The 14,414-nt window shown below is 35.9% G+C and overlaps 1 protein-coding gene across 1 annotated transcript in view; it reads left to right on the top strand.

The window, feature by feature from the left end:
• Nucleotides 1-14,414, top strand: part of LOC130706313 (transmembrane 9 superfamily member 2-like) — an 81,735-nt gene that overhangs the window by 59,844 nt on the left and 7,477 nt on the right. The window contains 2 exon segments of the mRNA XM_057537704.1: nucleotides 11,810-11,969; nucleotides 13,254-13,402. Coding sequence (XP_057393687.1) covers nucleotides 11,810-11,969; nucleotides 13,254-13,402 — 309 coding nt within the window.

Raw genomic sequence — 14,414 nt, forward strand, 5'->3', positions numbered from 1 at the left:
CTTCTGGACATTTCATATAAATGGAATCATAAAAAGTGTGGCCTCTTGTGTCTGACTTCTTTCACTTAGCATAATGTTTTCAGAGTTCATCCATGTTATAGCATGTATCACTACTTCATTCCTTTTATGATTGAACAATATTCCATTGTATCAATATACCACTTTTTGTTTACCCATTCATAAGTTGATGGTCATTTGGGCTGTTTTCACCTTTTGGATAATATGAATAGTGTTGCTGTGAACATTTGTATGTGATGTTTTGAGTGAAAATATGCTTCCAATTCTACTGGGTAGATACTGGGTATATACCTGGGAGTAGAATTACTGGGTCATATGGTCACTATGCTTACTATTTTGAGAGACCACCAGCCTATTTTCAAAAGTTGTTATACCATTTTACATTCCCACCAGCAATGTATGAGGGTTCCAATTTCTCTACACCCTCGTCAACACTTGTTACTGTTTTTGCTTATAGCCATCCTAATTGTTATGAAGTGATCTTTCATTGTAGTTTTAATTTACATTTTTTGATGACTAATGATATTGAGCATCTTTTCATGTGCTGATTTGTCACTTGCATATCTTCTTTAGAAATATGTCTATTCAAATCCTTTGCGCATTTTTAAATTGGATTATTTTTCTTTTTATTGTTGAATTGTAAGAGTTCTGTATATATTTTGGTTACTAGATGCTTATCAGGTATATCATTTGTAAATATTTTCTTCCATTCTGTGAATTGTCATCTCAATTTCTTGATAGTGTTCTTTGAAGTGCAAAACTTTAAAATTTTGATGACATTCACTTTATTTACTTTTTCTTTGGTTGCTTGTGCTTTAGGTGTCATATTTAAGAAGCCTAATCTAAGGTCATTAAAATTTATGCTTATGTTTTCTTATAAAAGTCTTCTAGTTTTATATCTTAAATATAGGTCTTTGATCCATTTTGAGTTAATTTTTGTATATGTGTGAGGTAGGGATCTAACTTCATTCTTTTGTACATGGATATCCAGTTGTCCTGACATTATTTGTTGAAAAGACTCTTTTGCTCCAATTGATTTGTCTTGATTCCCTTATTGAAAATGAAGTGTCCATAAATCTGTGGGTTTATTTCTGAACTTTCACTCCTATTCCGTTAGTCTATATGTCTATCCTTAGACCAGTACCCATAGTCTTTTCTTCTTTTTTTATAAGTTTGTTGCTCCTTTTTGTGTACTTGTATCTCTGAGATTATCTCTAATCTATTTATTTATTTATTTTTGGCTGTGTTGGGTCTTAGTTGCGGCACGTGGGGTCTTTCGTTGTGGCATGCAGGCTCTTCATTGTGGCTCATGGGCTTCTCTCTAGTTGTAGCATGTGGGCTCCAGAGCATGTGGGCTCTGTAGTTGTGGCACGTGGGCTCAGTAGTTGCGGTGCATGGGCATAGATCCCGTGGCATGTGGGATCTTAGTCCCCTGGCCAGCAATCGAACCCGTGTCCCCTGCATTGGAGGGTGGATTCTTAACCACTGGACCACCAGGGAATCCCACCCATAGTCTTGATTTTAGTCTGTAGCTTTTAATAAATTTTGAAATTAGGAAGTGGGAGTCCCCCAGCTTTGTTCTTTTTCAAGATTATTTTGGCTATTCTGGAACTTTGCATTTCCATATGAGTTTTAGGAAGTGCTTTTCAATTTCTTCAAAAAGCTGACTGGGATTTTGATAAGATTGCATGGAATCTGTAGATCAATTTGGGGGATATTGCCATCTTAACAATATTAAGTCTTCCAATTCATGAATACAGGATGTCTTTCCATTTATTTGGTCTTCTTTAATTCCTTTCAATTACATTATACTTTGTGTGATTTCAGATCTGTTAAATTTATTGAGACTTGTGTTATGGCCTAACATATGGTCTATCCTGGAGAACGTTCCATGTACACTTGAGAAGAATGTGTATTCTGCTGTCAATGGGTGGAGTGTTCTATAGATGTCTGTTACGTCTAGGAGGTTTACAGTGTTGTTAAAGTCTTTCATTTTCTTGTTGATCTTCTGTCTAGTTGTTCTATCCATTATTGAAAGTGTTTATTCAAGTCTCTAACTATCATTGTTGAATTGTCTGTTTCTTCCTTCAGTTCTGTCAGTTTTTGCTTCATATATTTTTGGGGCTCTGCTGTTAGGTACATATATGTTTATAATTGTTATATATTCTTGATAGATTGATACATTTATTGTTATAAAAGTCCTTCTTTACCTCTCATAATGCTTTTTGTCTTAAAGTCTATTTTGTCTGTTAGAAGTATAGCCACTCTAGCTCTCTTTTGGTTACTGTTTGCATGATATATCTGTATACAGTTGACCCTAGAACAACATGGGGGCTAGGGGCCCTGACTGCCTACACAGTCAAAAATCTGTGTATAACTTTAGAGTCAGCCCTCTCTATCCACGATTCTGCATCCACGGATTCAACCAATAGCAGATTGTGTAGCACTGTAGTATGTATTTATTGGGAAAAAATCCATGTATGAGTGGGCCCGTGCAGTTCAAACCCATTTTGTTCAAGTGTCAACTGTATGTAAAATCCTTTTACTTTCAATCTGTTTGTGTCTCTGAATCAAAATTGTGTCTCTTGTAGACATCATATATTTATGTGGATCATTTTTTTGGGGGTCCCTTTTGCCAACCTGTGCCTTTTAAATGGAATATTTCATCCATGTACATTTAATGAAATTATTGATAAGGTAGGATTTATATCTGATATATTGCTATTTTCTTTTTATAAATTTTAGGTCTTTTTTGTCCCTTCATTACTGCCCTCTATTGTGTTAAATAGATATTTTTAGTGTACTATTTTTATTCCCTTGTGCTTTCTTTTACTATTATTTTGAGTTTGTTCTTAGTGGTTACATTATGGATTACAATTAATGTCTCAATTTATAGCAATCTAGTTCAGATTAGTACCAACTTAATTTCAATATTATTAAAAATATATGCTCGTATATAGCTCCTTTCCCTCCTCCCTCCTTTGTGCTGTTATTGTCATACAAATTCATCTTAATGCTTTGTATGCTCATCAACACAGATTTATAATTACTGCATTATGCAGCTGTCTTTAAAATTTGATAGGCAAAAAAGAAGTTTTAAATAATATTTACTAATATTATTTACTAATATTATTACCTTTCTAATCTTAGGCTTCTTCATCTGCAGTATGGAAATAATAGTATTATCTACTTCATATGGTTGTTATGAGGATTAAATGGGATAATGTATTAAAGCATTTGGAACAGTGCCTAGCACATAATAAGTGCTTAATAAATGGTAGCTGTGGTTATTAGCTACTGTCTTCTTCTATTATCATGCCTTTGCTCAAGCTATTCCATCTATTTGTAATCCCTTCGTTCCAATTTTCCAATGCCAAATTTCTGTTCATTCTTTAATTTCTAGCTCAAATACTACCACTTTCATGTTTTGAAATTGTACAATGTCTATTACCATTATTACAACACTTACCACAGTATTCCTTAGATTGGAGTTATTTGTGATATGTCTTATCTCTCATTTTACATTCCAAGACTCATGAGGGTGAGCACTATGTCTTATTCATTTCTGTATCTTTCGCAGTGTGTAGTCCAGTGCCTTATATGAAGTATGAGTGCCTTATAGAGAGTAAGTGCTCAGTAAATGACTGAATCATGAATAATTTAAAATGCAAGACAGATTCAGTTTCCTAGTTCTGTTAGTAGAACTGAATGCAGTTTAAAAGCAATAAACCAGGCATGATACAAAGAACATGTTTCCCTCAAGAGGTTTAGGGGCTCTCTTAGGTACATGAGAGAGAGAATCATAAGGTACTGGGATTCTTATTTCTTAGAATGTGGTAGGTTACCAGAGAATTTCAGTGCCTCGTGGTATATACATGGACAATGTAAAAATGGATTTGATATTGAGCTGCATGAGTTGCTTGTATGTTTTGGAGATTAATCCTTTGTCAGTTGCTTCATTTGCAAATATTTTCTCCCATTCTGAAGGTTGTCTTTTCGTCTTGTTTACGGTTTCCTTTGCTGTACAAAAGCTTTTAAGTTTCATTAGGTCCCATTTGTTTATTTTTGTTTTTATTTCCATTTCTCTAGGAGGTGGGTCAAAAAGGATCTTGCTGTGATTTATGTCATAGAGTGTTCTGCCTATGTTTTCCTCTAAGAGTTTGATGGTGTCTGGCCTTACATTTAGGTCTTTAATCCATTTTGAGTTTATTTCTGTGTATGGTGTTAGAGAATGTTCTAATTTCATTCTTCTACATGTAGCTGTCCAGTTTTCCCAGCACCACTTATTGAAGAGGCTGTCTTTTCTCCACTGTATATGCTTGCCTCCTTTATCAAAGATAAGGTGACCATATGTGCGTGGGTTTATCTCTGGGCTTTCTATCCTGTTCCATTGATCTATATTTCTGTTTTTGTGCCAGTACCATACTGTCTTGATTACTGTAGCCTTGTAGTATAGTCTGAAGTCTGGGAGCCTGATTCCTCCAGCTCCACTTTTCTTTCTCAAGATTGCTTTGGCTATTCGGGGTCTTATGTGTTTCCATACAAATTGTGCAATTTTTTGTTCTAGTTCTGTGAAAAATGCCATTGGTAGTTTGATAGGGATTGCATTGAATCTGTAGATTGCTTTGGGTAGTAGAGTCATTTTCACAATGTTGAGTCTTCCAATCCAAGAACATGGTATATCTCTCCATCTATTTGTATCATCTTTAATTTCTTTCATCAGTGTCTTATAATTTTCTGCATAGAGGTCTTTTGTCTCCTTAGGTAGGTTTATTCCTAGATATTTTATTCTTTTTGTTGCAATGGTAAGTGGGAGTGTTTTCTTAATGTCACTTTCAGATTTTTCATCATTAGCGTATAGGAATGCAAGAGATTTCTGAGCATTAATTTTGTATCCTGCTACTTTACCAAATTCATTGATTAGCTCTAGTACTTTTCTGGTGGCATCTTTAGGATTCTCTATGTATAGTATCATGTCATCTGCAAACAGTGACAGCTTTACTTCTTCTTTTCCAATTTGGATTCCTTTTATTTCTTTTTCTTCTCTGATTGCTGTGGCTAAAACTTCCAAAACTATGTTGAATAATAGTGGTGAGAGTGGGCAACCTTGTCTTGTTCCTGAACCCAATCCAAAAATGAGCAGAAGACCTAAATAGACATTTCTCCAAAGAAGATATACAGATTGCCAACAAACACATGGAAGAATGCTCAACATCATTAATCATCAGAGAAATGCAAATCAAAACTACAGTGAGATATCATCTCACACCGGTCAGAATGGCCATTATCAAAAAATCTACAATGGCTGGAGAGGGTGTGGAGAAAAGGGAACGCTCTTGCACTGTTGGTGGGAATGTAAATTGATACAGCCACTAGGGAGAACAGTATGGAGGTTCCTTAAAAAACTAAAAATAGAACTACCATATGACCCAGCAATCCCACTCCTGGGCATATACCCTGAGAAAACCATAATTCAAAAAGAGTCATGTACCAAAATGTTCATTGCAGCTCTATTTACAATAGCCAGGACACGGAAGCAACCTAAGTGTCCATCGACAGATGAATGGATAAAGAAAATGTGGCACATATATACAATGGAATATTACTCAGCCATAAAAAGGAACGAAACTGAGTTATTTGTAGTGAGGTGGATGGACCTAGAGTCTGTCATACAGAGTGAAGTAAGTCAGAAAGAGAAAAAGAAATACCATATGCTAACACATATATATGGAATCTGAAAAAAAGAAAAAAAAATGGTCAGAAGAACCTAGGGGCAAGATGGGAATAAAGATGCAGGCCTACTAGAGAATGGACTTGAGGATATGGGGAGGGGGAAGGGTAAGCTAGGACAAAATGAGAGAGTGGCATGGACATATATACACTTAAACGTAAAATAGATAGCTAGTGGGAAGCAGCCGCATAGCACAGGGAGATCAGATTGGTGCTTTGTGACCACCTAGAGGGGTGGGATAAGGAGGGTGGGAGGGAGGGAGATGCAAGAGGGAAGAGATATGGGGACATATGTATATATATAACTGATTCACTTTGTTATAAAGCAGAAACTAACACACCATTGTAAAGCAATTATACTCCAATAAAGATTTTTAAAAAATGGATTTGAATTTAAATGGAGAAGCAGTTAAACTAATGAACATATGCTTCCTAAGAGAAATTGAAGAAAGTAAAATTATTTATTTATTTTTAAAAATAAATTTATTTATATATTTTTGGCTGCGTTTGGTCTTTGTTGCTGCACGTGGGCTTTCTCTCTAGTTATGGTGAGTGGGGACTACTCTTTGTTGCGGTGCATGGGCTTCTTATTGCGGTGGCTTCTCTTGTTGCAGAGCACGGGCTCTAGGCATGCAGGCTTCAGTAGTTGTGGCATGCAGACTCAGTAGTTGTGGCTCGTGTGCTCTAGAGCACAGGCTTAGTAGTTGTGGCGCATGGGCGTAGTTGCTCCGCGGCATGTGGGATCTTCCTGGAGCAGCATTCGAACCCATGTCCTCTGTATTGGCAGGCGGATTCTTAACCACTGCGCCACCAGGGAAGTCCCTAAAATTATTAAATGATGTCCTTTTCCTGCATGTAACCCCTAAAGCAGTAGGTAGAAAAGGGAAAGAGTCAGCAGAGGTTGATTGGCATGTACTCAAATTTTAAAATTAGAAGAAGAAAGTTTTAATTCCAGCACTCAGTATTAGGTGAGTGACCTTGGATAAGTCCTATAACCTTTCTGATTGTCCATTTCCTTGCTTGTAATGCTTGTGTCACAGAGTCATGTAGAGAAGTAAATGAACTAATGGATTGTGAAATTGTTTTGTGAGCTACAAAGAATTTTTGGTCACTCTTTTCTTTTGTGTTCCTACTGTTCTATGTCTATCATCTTCTATAGCATTTCCTATGTTGTAATTTATTTGTTTATCTCTGTCTCCCACTAGACTGAGCTTTTTCAGAGCAAGGATTTTTGTTTTATTTATCTTGGAACACCAGGGCCTAACGCATAGGTACTCAATAAATGTTTAATGAATGTGTGAATAAATGTTTCGAGTAGGAGGTGGACCTAGGTTACCTTTTAAGTTTCCTTTTAGTTTTGCTGTTTAAGATTCCATGAAAAGGTCTAGAAATAATTAGAGATTGACAAAGGAATTCATACTTAGAATATAAAAACATGAAATTGAAGGACAGTTACAGAATCGTTAAACACATGTCAACATTCTAGAGTGTATTTTCAAAAGGGAAATTGTTGAGACGGGTTAACTGAGTTTATGTATAAGAAGGGAGTTTATGATTTGTCAAGTGAGAAGTAATTTTTCTGGCCATAGAAAGATAACAGCTGAAATGAATCTCTCCAAAGCTAGGAAATGTGGCAGAGGAATATCGTGGCTAAACAAATTCATTAGAGCAGAAAGGTATTAAAAAACATTTTAAGAAGTATGGTTAAGTCATGGGAAACTAGACTCCCTTATTGAGATGCCAGAAACTGATGAGACATAAGGTGGAGCTTTTGTTGTTGTATATGTTGTTGTTTGAAAGGACTGGAAACTACATCTCCAACAGGAGCAAAGTATGAATAGATATGTCTACTGAAATAAAGTGTTGATAGACAGAAGAGACCGTGAACACAAGGAGGAAAGGTGGAGTAGAAGTAGTAAAATGAAAGAACAAATGACTGAAGTTGGTTTAGAAAGGACCAAATCACTTATAATGAGAGAGGGGGAAGCATCCAAAGCAGTGATCCTAAGTAAGAAATTGAAAATAGATCGTAAGTATGAAGGCAGCCTTAAAATCCTAAAATTAGAATGGACCTTGAGAGAATTTACAACTGAAGAATAAAACCAGAGATTCTCTAAACAGTAGACCTCAAAGCCTAACCTGGTTCAGCATGAAGTGGCTGTCACCACATTCCCTGGCTCTGATCTTTGACAAAATGTTTGGGGGAGGAGAAGATAGATGTGATTGGTCAAGTTGGTTCCTACCATAGAGACTTTATTATAGCACAGTGGAATGGAGAAAGCTTGCCCTTGAAAAAGTCACACACATCTGATTAAGAATCCCAGCTCTACCTCTTATCAGCTGTTCAATCTTCAGCAGATTACTTAATATCCCTAAAAGACATTCAGAAAGAACTCTATCCACATAACTTCTGTTTTTCATATACCTGGGTTGATCATTAATTTTCCTCTTTTTTTTTCCTGTTCTTCATTTCTTTCTTTCTTTTTTTAAACACTGCTTTCTAAGACATTTCGTCAGCTTTATCTTCCAACCCTTTTATTAAGGTTTAAATTCCTCTTGTCATTTTTTAAAGATTGAAGTATAGTTGATTTACAGTGTTGTGTTAATTTCAGGTGTACAGCACAGTGATTCAGTTATGCATACATACATATATATATATATATATATATATATATATATATATATATATTCTTTTTCAGATTCTTTTCCATATAGGTTATTACAAAATATTGAGTATAGTTCCCTGTGTTACGCAGTAGGTCCTTGTTGGTTATCTATTTTATATATAGTAGTGTGTGTATGTTAATCCCAAACTCCTGATTTATCCCCACCCCCTTCCCCTTTGGTAACCATAAGTTTGTTTTCTATGTCTGTGAGTCTCTTTCTGTTTTGTAAATAAGTTCATTTGTATTTTTTTTTAGATTCCACATATAAGCACCTATTGTCATATTTTTAATTCCTAAGACCTCTTCTATTTTCTCAAAAGTCCTTTAAAATTTCCTCTTCTTGTCTCATGGCTGCAAAGTCTTCTTTAATTTCTCTGAGGATCATAGATTTTCTTGGTAAAGTTTTCTTCTGAGCTTCAGGGATCTTCTCTAAGGGACTAGCCCTCCCGTCTTCTGTGGAGGTCTTCAAGGGGAGTTGTTTGGCTCTGCAGGTCTATCAGCGTCTCAGGCTGACTTTCAACCAGTCCTCCTGGTGTTAGCCAGTCGTTCACCCCTACTTGTAGAGGTACCTGGCACTACAAATTCCTGAACCTTTTTGGAGCTCTGTGGTATAAAATTTTTTTAAAAAAATATTTATTTATTTATTTTTGGCTGCGTCGGGTCTTCGTTGCAGCACACGGGATTTTTCGTTGAGGCACACGGGCTTAGTTGCCCCGCAGCATGTGGGATCTTAGTTCCCTGACCAGGGATCAAACCCGCGTCCTCAGCATTGGGAGGTAGATTCTTAACCACTGGGCCACGAGGGAAGTCCCTTGTGGTATAAATTGAGTTGCCTCTCAGCTTTCCCTACTGATGACTTCGGATACAGGTTCCCACTTTCTACTAACTTGGTTACTATTTGTCTGTCTGCTATCTGGTTTCCAAAATTTGCTGTTAATGTCTTCTCCCCTGTATCCCCCATCCTTTTGTATTTATGCCTTTTAAAAATTCCTTTGCTATAATTTTATCAGGGTTTTGAGGAAGGAGCAGAGCTAAATGTGTGAGTTCAATCTGCCATCTTTAACCCAAAGTCTTTTAATTCTTCACGTCTTTTGTATCCTTCAGGTCTTTTATATCCATCCTTTACATTTTAACCATCACCACATTGTACAGATTCTTAACACTTTAGACTCCTTGCCTCTAGTATCTCCTCCCTTAGGTTTGTCCTTCGAAATGCTGTAGATTCACCTTCCTGGAAAACTGCGCTGTGTACCTCACAGCTTTGAGTGTAAAAACCCTTCAGTTGCTTCCTGATGCTGACAGGATAAAGCCTACATTCCTTAACCTGACTTTCAAAGCCTTCCACAGTCTAGCCTCTGCCCACCTTTTCAGCCTCATCTTTTAGGCTTTCAGAAACACTCACATCCATGCCCACCCACAGCCATACTCAGCTTGTAGCTGTGATCAAACTTGTCTGGCACACATACAAGCACAGTAGCTGGGCTTGCCTGGGGGTTTATCCAGTAGACTTAGGGGTTGACCTGCTGATTTTGAATGACTAATTTAAAACTCTGTTTTATTTTTTTGGAAAATTTAAATTATTTTATTATAAAAATTTATACAAAAGAAACCATAAACACAACAGTGAAAAATAAAATTTAAACAGAGTTAAGCCAGTCCATAAAACATTTCAAATGAAAAAGTAATAACAAAAACCTTATCAGCTCGTTTGAAATTATTCATCTTTAGATATATGATGCTTTATTTCCTAGACTTAAAATAGTGATCTCATTATACTTAGTTAGGCTGTGAAATATTAAATAATATTTTAAAAAGACAAACAGATTCTTAAACTCAAGGATTAACAAATACTTGCAAAGTGATCACCAAAATCTTTGTGTATTTGTTAACAAAATTGTAAATCCAGAATACAAAACCTACTTGAAACAATCTAGCCAAATACCAGATTACTTAAATGAGAGTTGGTTTCTGAGATGGTATCAAGAGAAAATTAAAGTCTTATTTACATACAAGGTTGTGTACACAAATAGGTTTTTGTCAATATACTTTTTATTTATCTTTTATTAAGTATAGTTGAATTACAGTGTTGTGTTAATTACTGCTGTACAGCAAAATGACTCAGTTATACATATATACATTCTTTTTCATATTCTTTTCCATTATGGTTTATCACAGGATATTGAATATAGTTCCCTGTGCTATACAGTAGGACCTAGTTGTTTATCCATCCTATATATACCAGTTTGCATATGCTAATTCCAAACTCCCACTCCTACTCTCTCCCACACCCCTCCCCCTTGGCAAGTATATTTTTTAAAAGCAAATCAAACTGGCCACCATTCCTGAAAACGCCTCCTACACTATGCTGGAATTTAAAAGGACTTTTAATAACTTCAAGCCCTATCTGCACTACATGTGAGGCAGCCTTTAAGATTTCTTTACCTCCTGTACTGAAGGCCAAGAAAAAGAAACTGAAAATATCTGCATGATAGTAAAAATTTTTTCCCCATTACTTAGAGCTATTAATAGAAATTGTAAGGCAGAATCTTTGTTAGGAAGGCTCTGAAGAAAATAAAGATGTGTGTAAGATAATTTTTAATGAACTTTCTTACAGGAAATATCTGTAAAACTCTTTGTTTTAAATGAATACTTGTCTGACTTGAGCCTTCTAATAGTCCATTTCAGTCTAGGATTCTAAAATCTTTTTTTTTAATTAATTAATTTATTTATTTTTTGGCTGTGTTGAGTCTTCATTGCTGCACACAGGCTTTCTCTAGTTGCGGCGAGCGGGGGCTACTCTTCGTTGTGGTGCACGGGCTTCTCTCCCTGCGATGGCTTTTCTTGTTGCAGAGCACAGGCTCTAGGCATGTGGGCTTCAGTAGTTGTGGCTCGCGGGCTCTAGAGCGCAAGCTCAGTAGTTGTGGCGCACGGGCTTAGTTCCTCCGCGGCATGTGGGGTCTTCCTGGACCAGGGCTCGAACCCGTGTCCCTTGCATTGGCAGGTGGATTCTTAACCACCGCACCACCAGGGAAGTCCCCTAAAATCTGTTTTTAATATATGTATTTTCTTAATTGTGTTCACTATATTGCATATTGAGTTTTTCGGTAGTATATTATTCCACACCTTATTTATTTTCTGCTAGACTCTTGAGCTGCAAAGATGAGTGGAATGTAGAAATTATGTCCTATAATAAACTGCTATCTTATTATATGGTATTGAGTTTAAGCTCCAGCTCAATGACTGGGTTTATACAGTGTGATTTAATATTCTTCTAGGGTTTAACCTAGTAATTTGTGATATCCTTCCCACCAAAAGAGTGTTCTGACATTCACATCAAGTATATTTATAACATTTTCCTGAAATCATAACGTTTTCTGATGACTTTTCTCCTCTAGTATCGTCTTTGCTGACCTCTTCATCATGAATCTAATTCTTTGGGTGGAAGGGTCATCAGCTGCCATCTCCTTTGGAACCCTGATAGGTATCCTCACAATGTCGTTTGGAATTTCAGTACCACTAACATTTTTGGGTGCATACATTGGAAGCAAGAAAAAGGTAAACTTTAAAAATACTTCTTTTGACCATTGAGTGATGTCTGAAATAATACCTCCATGTGTATAGACTATACATGGAATGGAAGATGTACCATTGGAGAAAATGACAAAGAATAATCATTTAGGGATAAAAGACTTTTACAAATTGTAAATGACAGACAGTAACACTTTAAAAGGCATTCTTTAATGTATTTCTCGTTTTATGGGTTGTTTATATTTCCCTCTCTCTCTGATGGGCACAATTAAAAGGATATATTGTAGGAAGGCTGACTTTAAGAAAGTCAGAAAAATAATAAGATTATATAGTTGGGGGAAGAAAGCCAAGATACAATCCAAGAAATGAGGCTGTTCAGTTTACAGATTTTTTTCTTTTCCATTATGGTTTATCCCAGGATATTGAATATAGTTCCCTGTGCTATACAGTAGGACCTTGCTGTTTAACCATTCTATATGTAATAGTTTTCATCTACTAATCCAGTTTACAGATCTGAAGTTAGCCTATTCCACGTATAGGGAAAAGGAGCAGTATACCAAAAAGACTAAATGAGGCCACACTGCAAAAGGGTTGTATTTTAAAGATATAGCATGAGTTTGCAGGGGAGAAATCAGAAAAGACAAAACAGGAGGTGGAGTTCCACAGAGAGCAGAAAAAGAAAATTTTCTGAAAGCTATTGACAAATTTTCAGAGGCAAATTATTAAATTCTAAGAGAGAACTTTTGGACATCATATATTATTTCATATTGCAATAGTCACTAGTGAGTTTTGTCTAATCTCTCCCTTGAAATTTGTAAGAAAAGATAAACATCCTTATTGTTTAGCTGTGTCCTATCTAGTATGCTGGCCACTAGACACCTGTGGCTTTTGAGTACTTGGAATGTGGCTAGTCTGAATTATGTGCTGTAAGTGTAAAATACACACTGGTTTTCAACCACTTAGAACAACAACAAGAGGAATACAAAATATCTGATTAATAATTTTTATATTGATCACAAATTTAAATGATAGTATTTGGACATGTTAGATAATTAGATCAGATAAAATATACTAATACATTAATTTTACCTGGTTTTTTTTTTACTTTTTAAAATGCAGCTACTAAAAAATTTGATACTGCATTTGTGGCTTGCATCATAGTATTTCTGTTGCACAGCATTGGTCTAGCCTCTGCCCACATAACTGCTCTTGGAAATATTCAGATTCAAGATTGTGTATTTTGATGGTATCTGTATAAATTTACTTCACTTTTGTTTCATTCTGATTTTCATTTCATTTATTTTCGAGCAGTTTAGGTATCCAGTTCGCACAAACCAGATTCCCTGTCAGATTCCTCAACAGACTTTCATTAGAAAACCACTTTTTGGCCTCATCATCAGTGACATTTTACCTTTTGGCTGTATTTTTATTCAACTCTTTTGCATTCTAAACAGTATTTGGTGAGTATTGTATCTTTATAATCTCAAAAATATTAAATGTTAATAAATTAATTTTTTTATATGTCAAAGAGGTTAAATTCTGGTATGGTAAAACTTTATTTGCTACCCTGTTTTATCCAGGAAATAGCAATCTGACCTGAGGGAATTTCCTAGGAAACTAAGACTTAATTCACAAAATTCTAAAGCTACTTTTGGATGGAAATGTCTATAAAGATTTCCTTTTTGGAAATTAATAACCTCTTTTTAAGCCTTTCCAGGTGACTTAGAAAAGTTGGTCTCAAACTGTGCTTCTTTGAGACTGCAAGGGGTGGGATGGGGGTGTCCCTTGGCGGGAGGTGCGTAAAGATGGGAAGGGGCAGCTCTGATTTGTATCCGTTTTCCATACTGGCCTTCCATGCAGGATTTCATTTAGAGTTTCTCTGCTAAAAATAATTTGAAGACCACTGATTTTGGGTCTTCATCTGTACTGAGCTATAAGTAATAGTTTTCTATCTTCCTTTCTGTCAACTGTTAGTTGTGATGTCAGATGCCTTTTCCTTATAACTTTCCTCTTTTTACCTACTACTTTTAATCTGTTGTAATTTAAGAAGTCTAATAACCAAGATAGTTAGAAATGCATGTGAAGTAAGAACAGGTACTCTCTGATTAAAGTGCCACAGCTTTAGTGCCCCTGCTTTGTGACAGCTATTTCAGTTGCTCCAAGTCCCTTTTTTTCTTACTTCCTGATTCTTGACAGCATTTTGGTTTCGGGAGCTGGCCAAGTGGGGTGTTACTGTGGAAGGATTTGTGGAGAGGGGGCAAAGGCACCATAAAATAAAATAAGATAAGATAAGATAAAATAAAATAAATAAAATGCAGTCGCCAACTGTGTGTGTTTATAACACTTTTGTCCCAAAGGAATCTTCTGGACAAAACTTTGAAGTCCTTGGAAATTAGGCTTAATCACGTACATTAATTGCTCACCTTTTAAACAGCATTGTGTCAAAGTTGTTTAAAAGATAAGCAATAAAAT

This window comes from Balaenoptera acutorostrata, chromosome X (assembly GCF_949987535.1).
Source record: "Balaenoptera acutorostrata chromosome X, mBalAcu1.1, whole genome shotgun sequence".
Lineage (NCBI taxonomy): Eukaryota > Metazoa > Chordata > Mammalia > Artiodactyla > Balaenopteridae > Balaenoptera > Balaenoptera acutorostrata.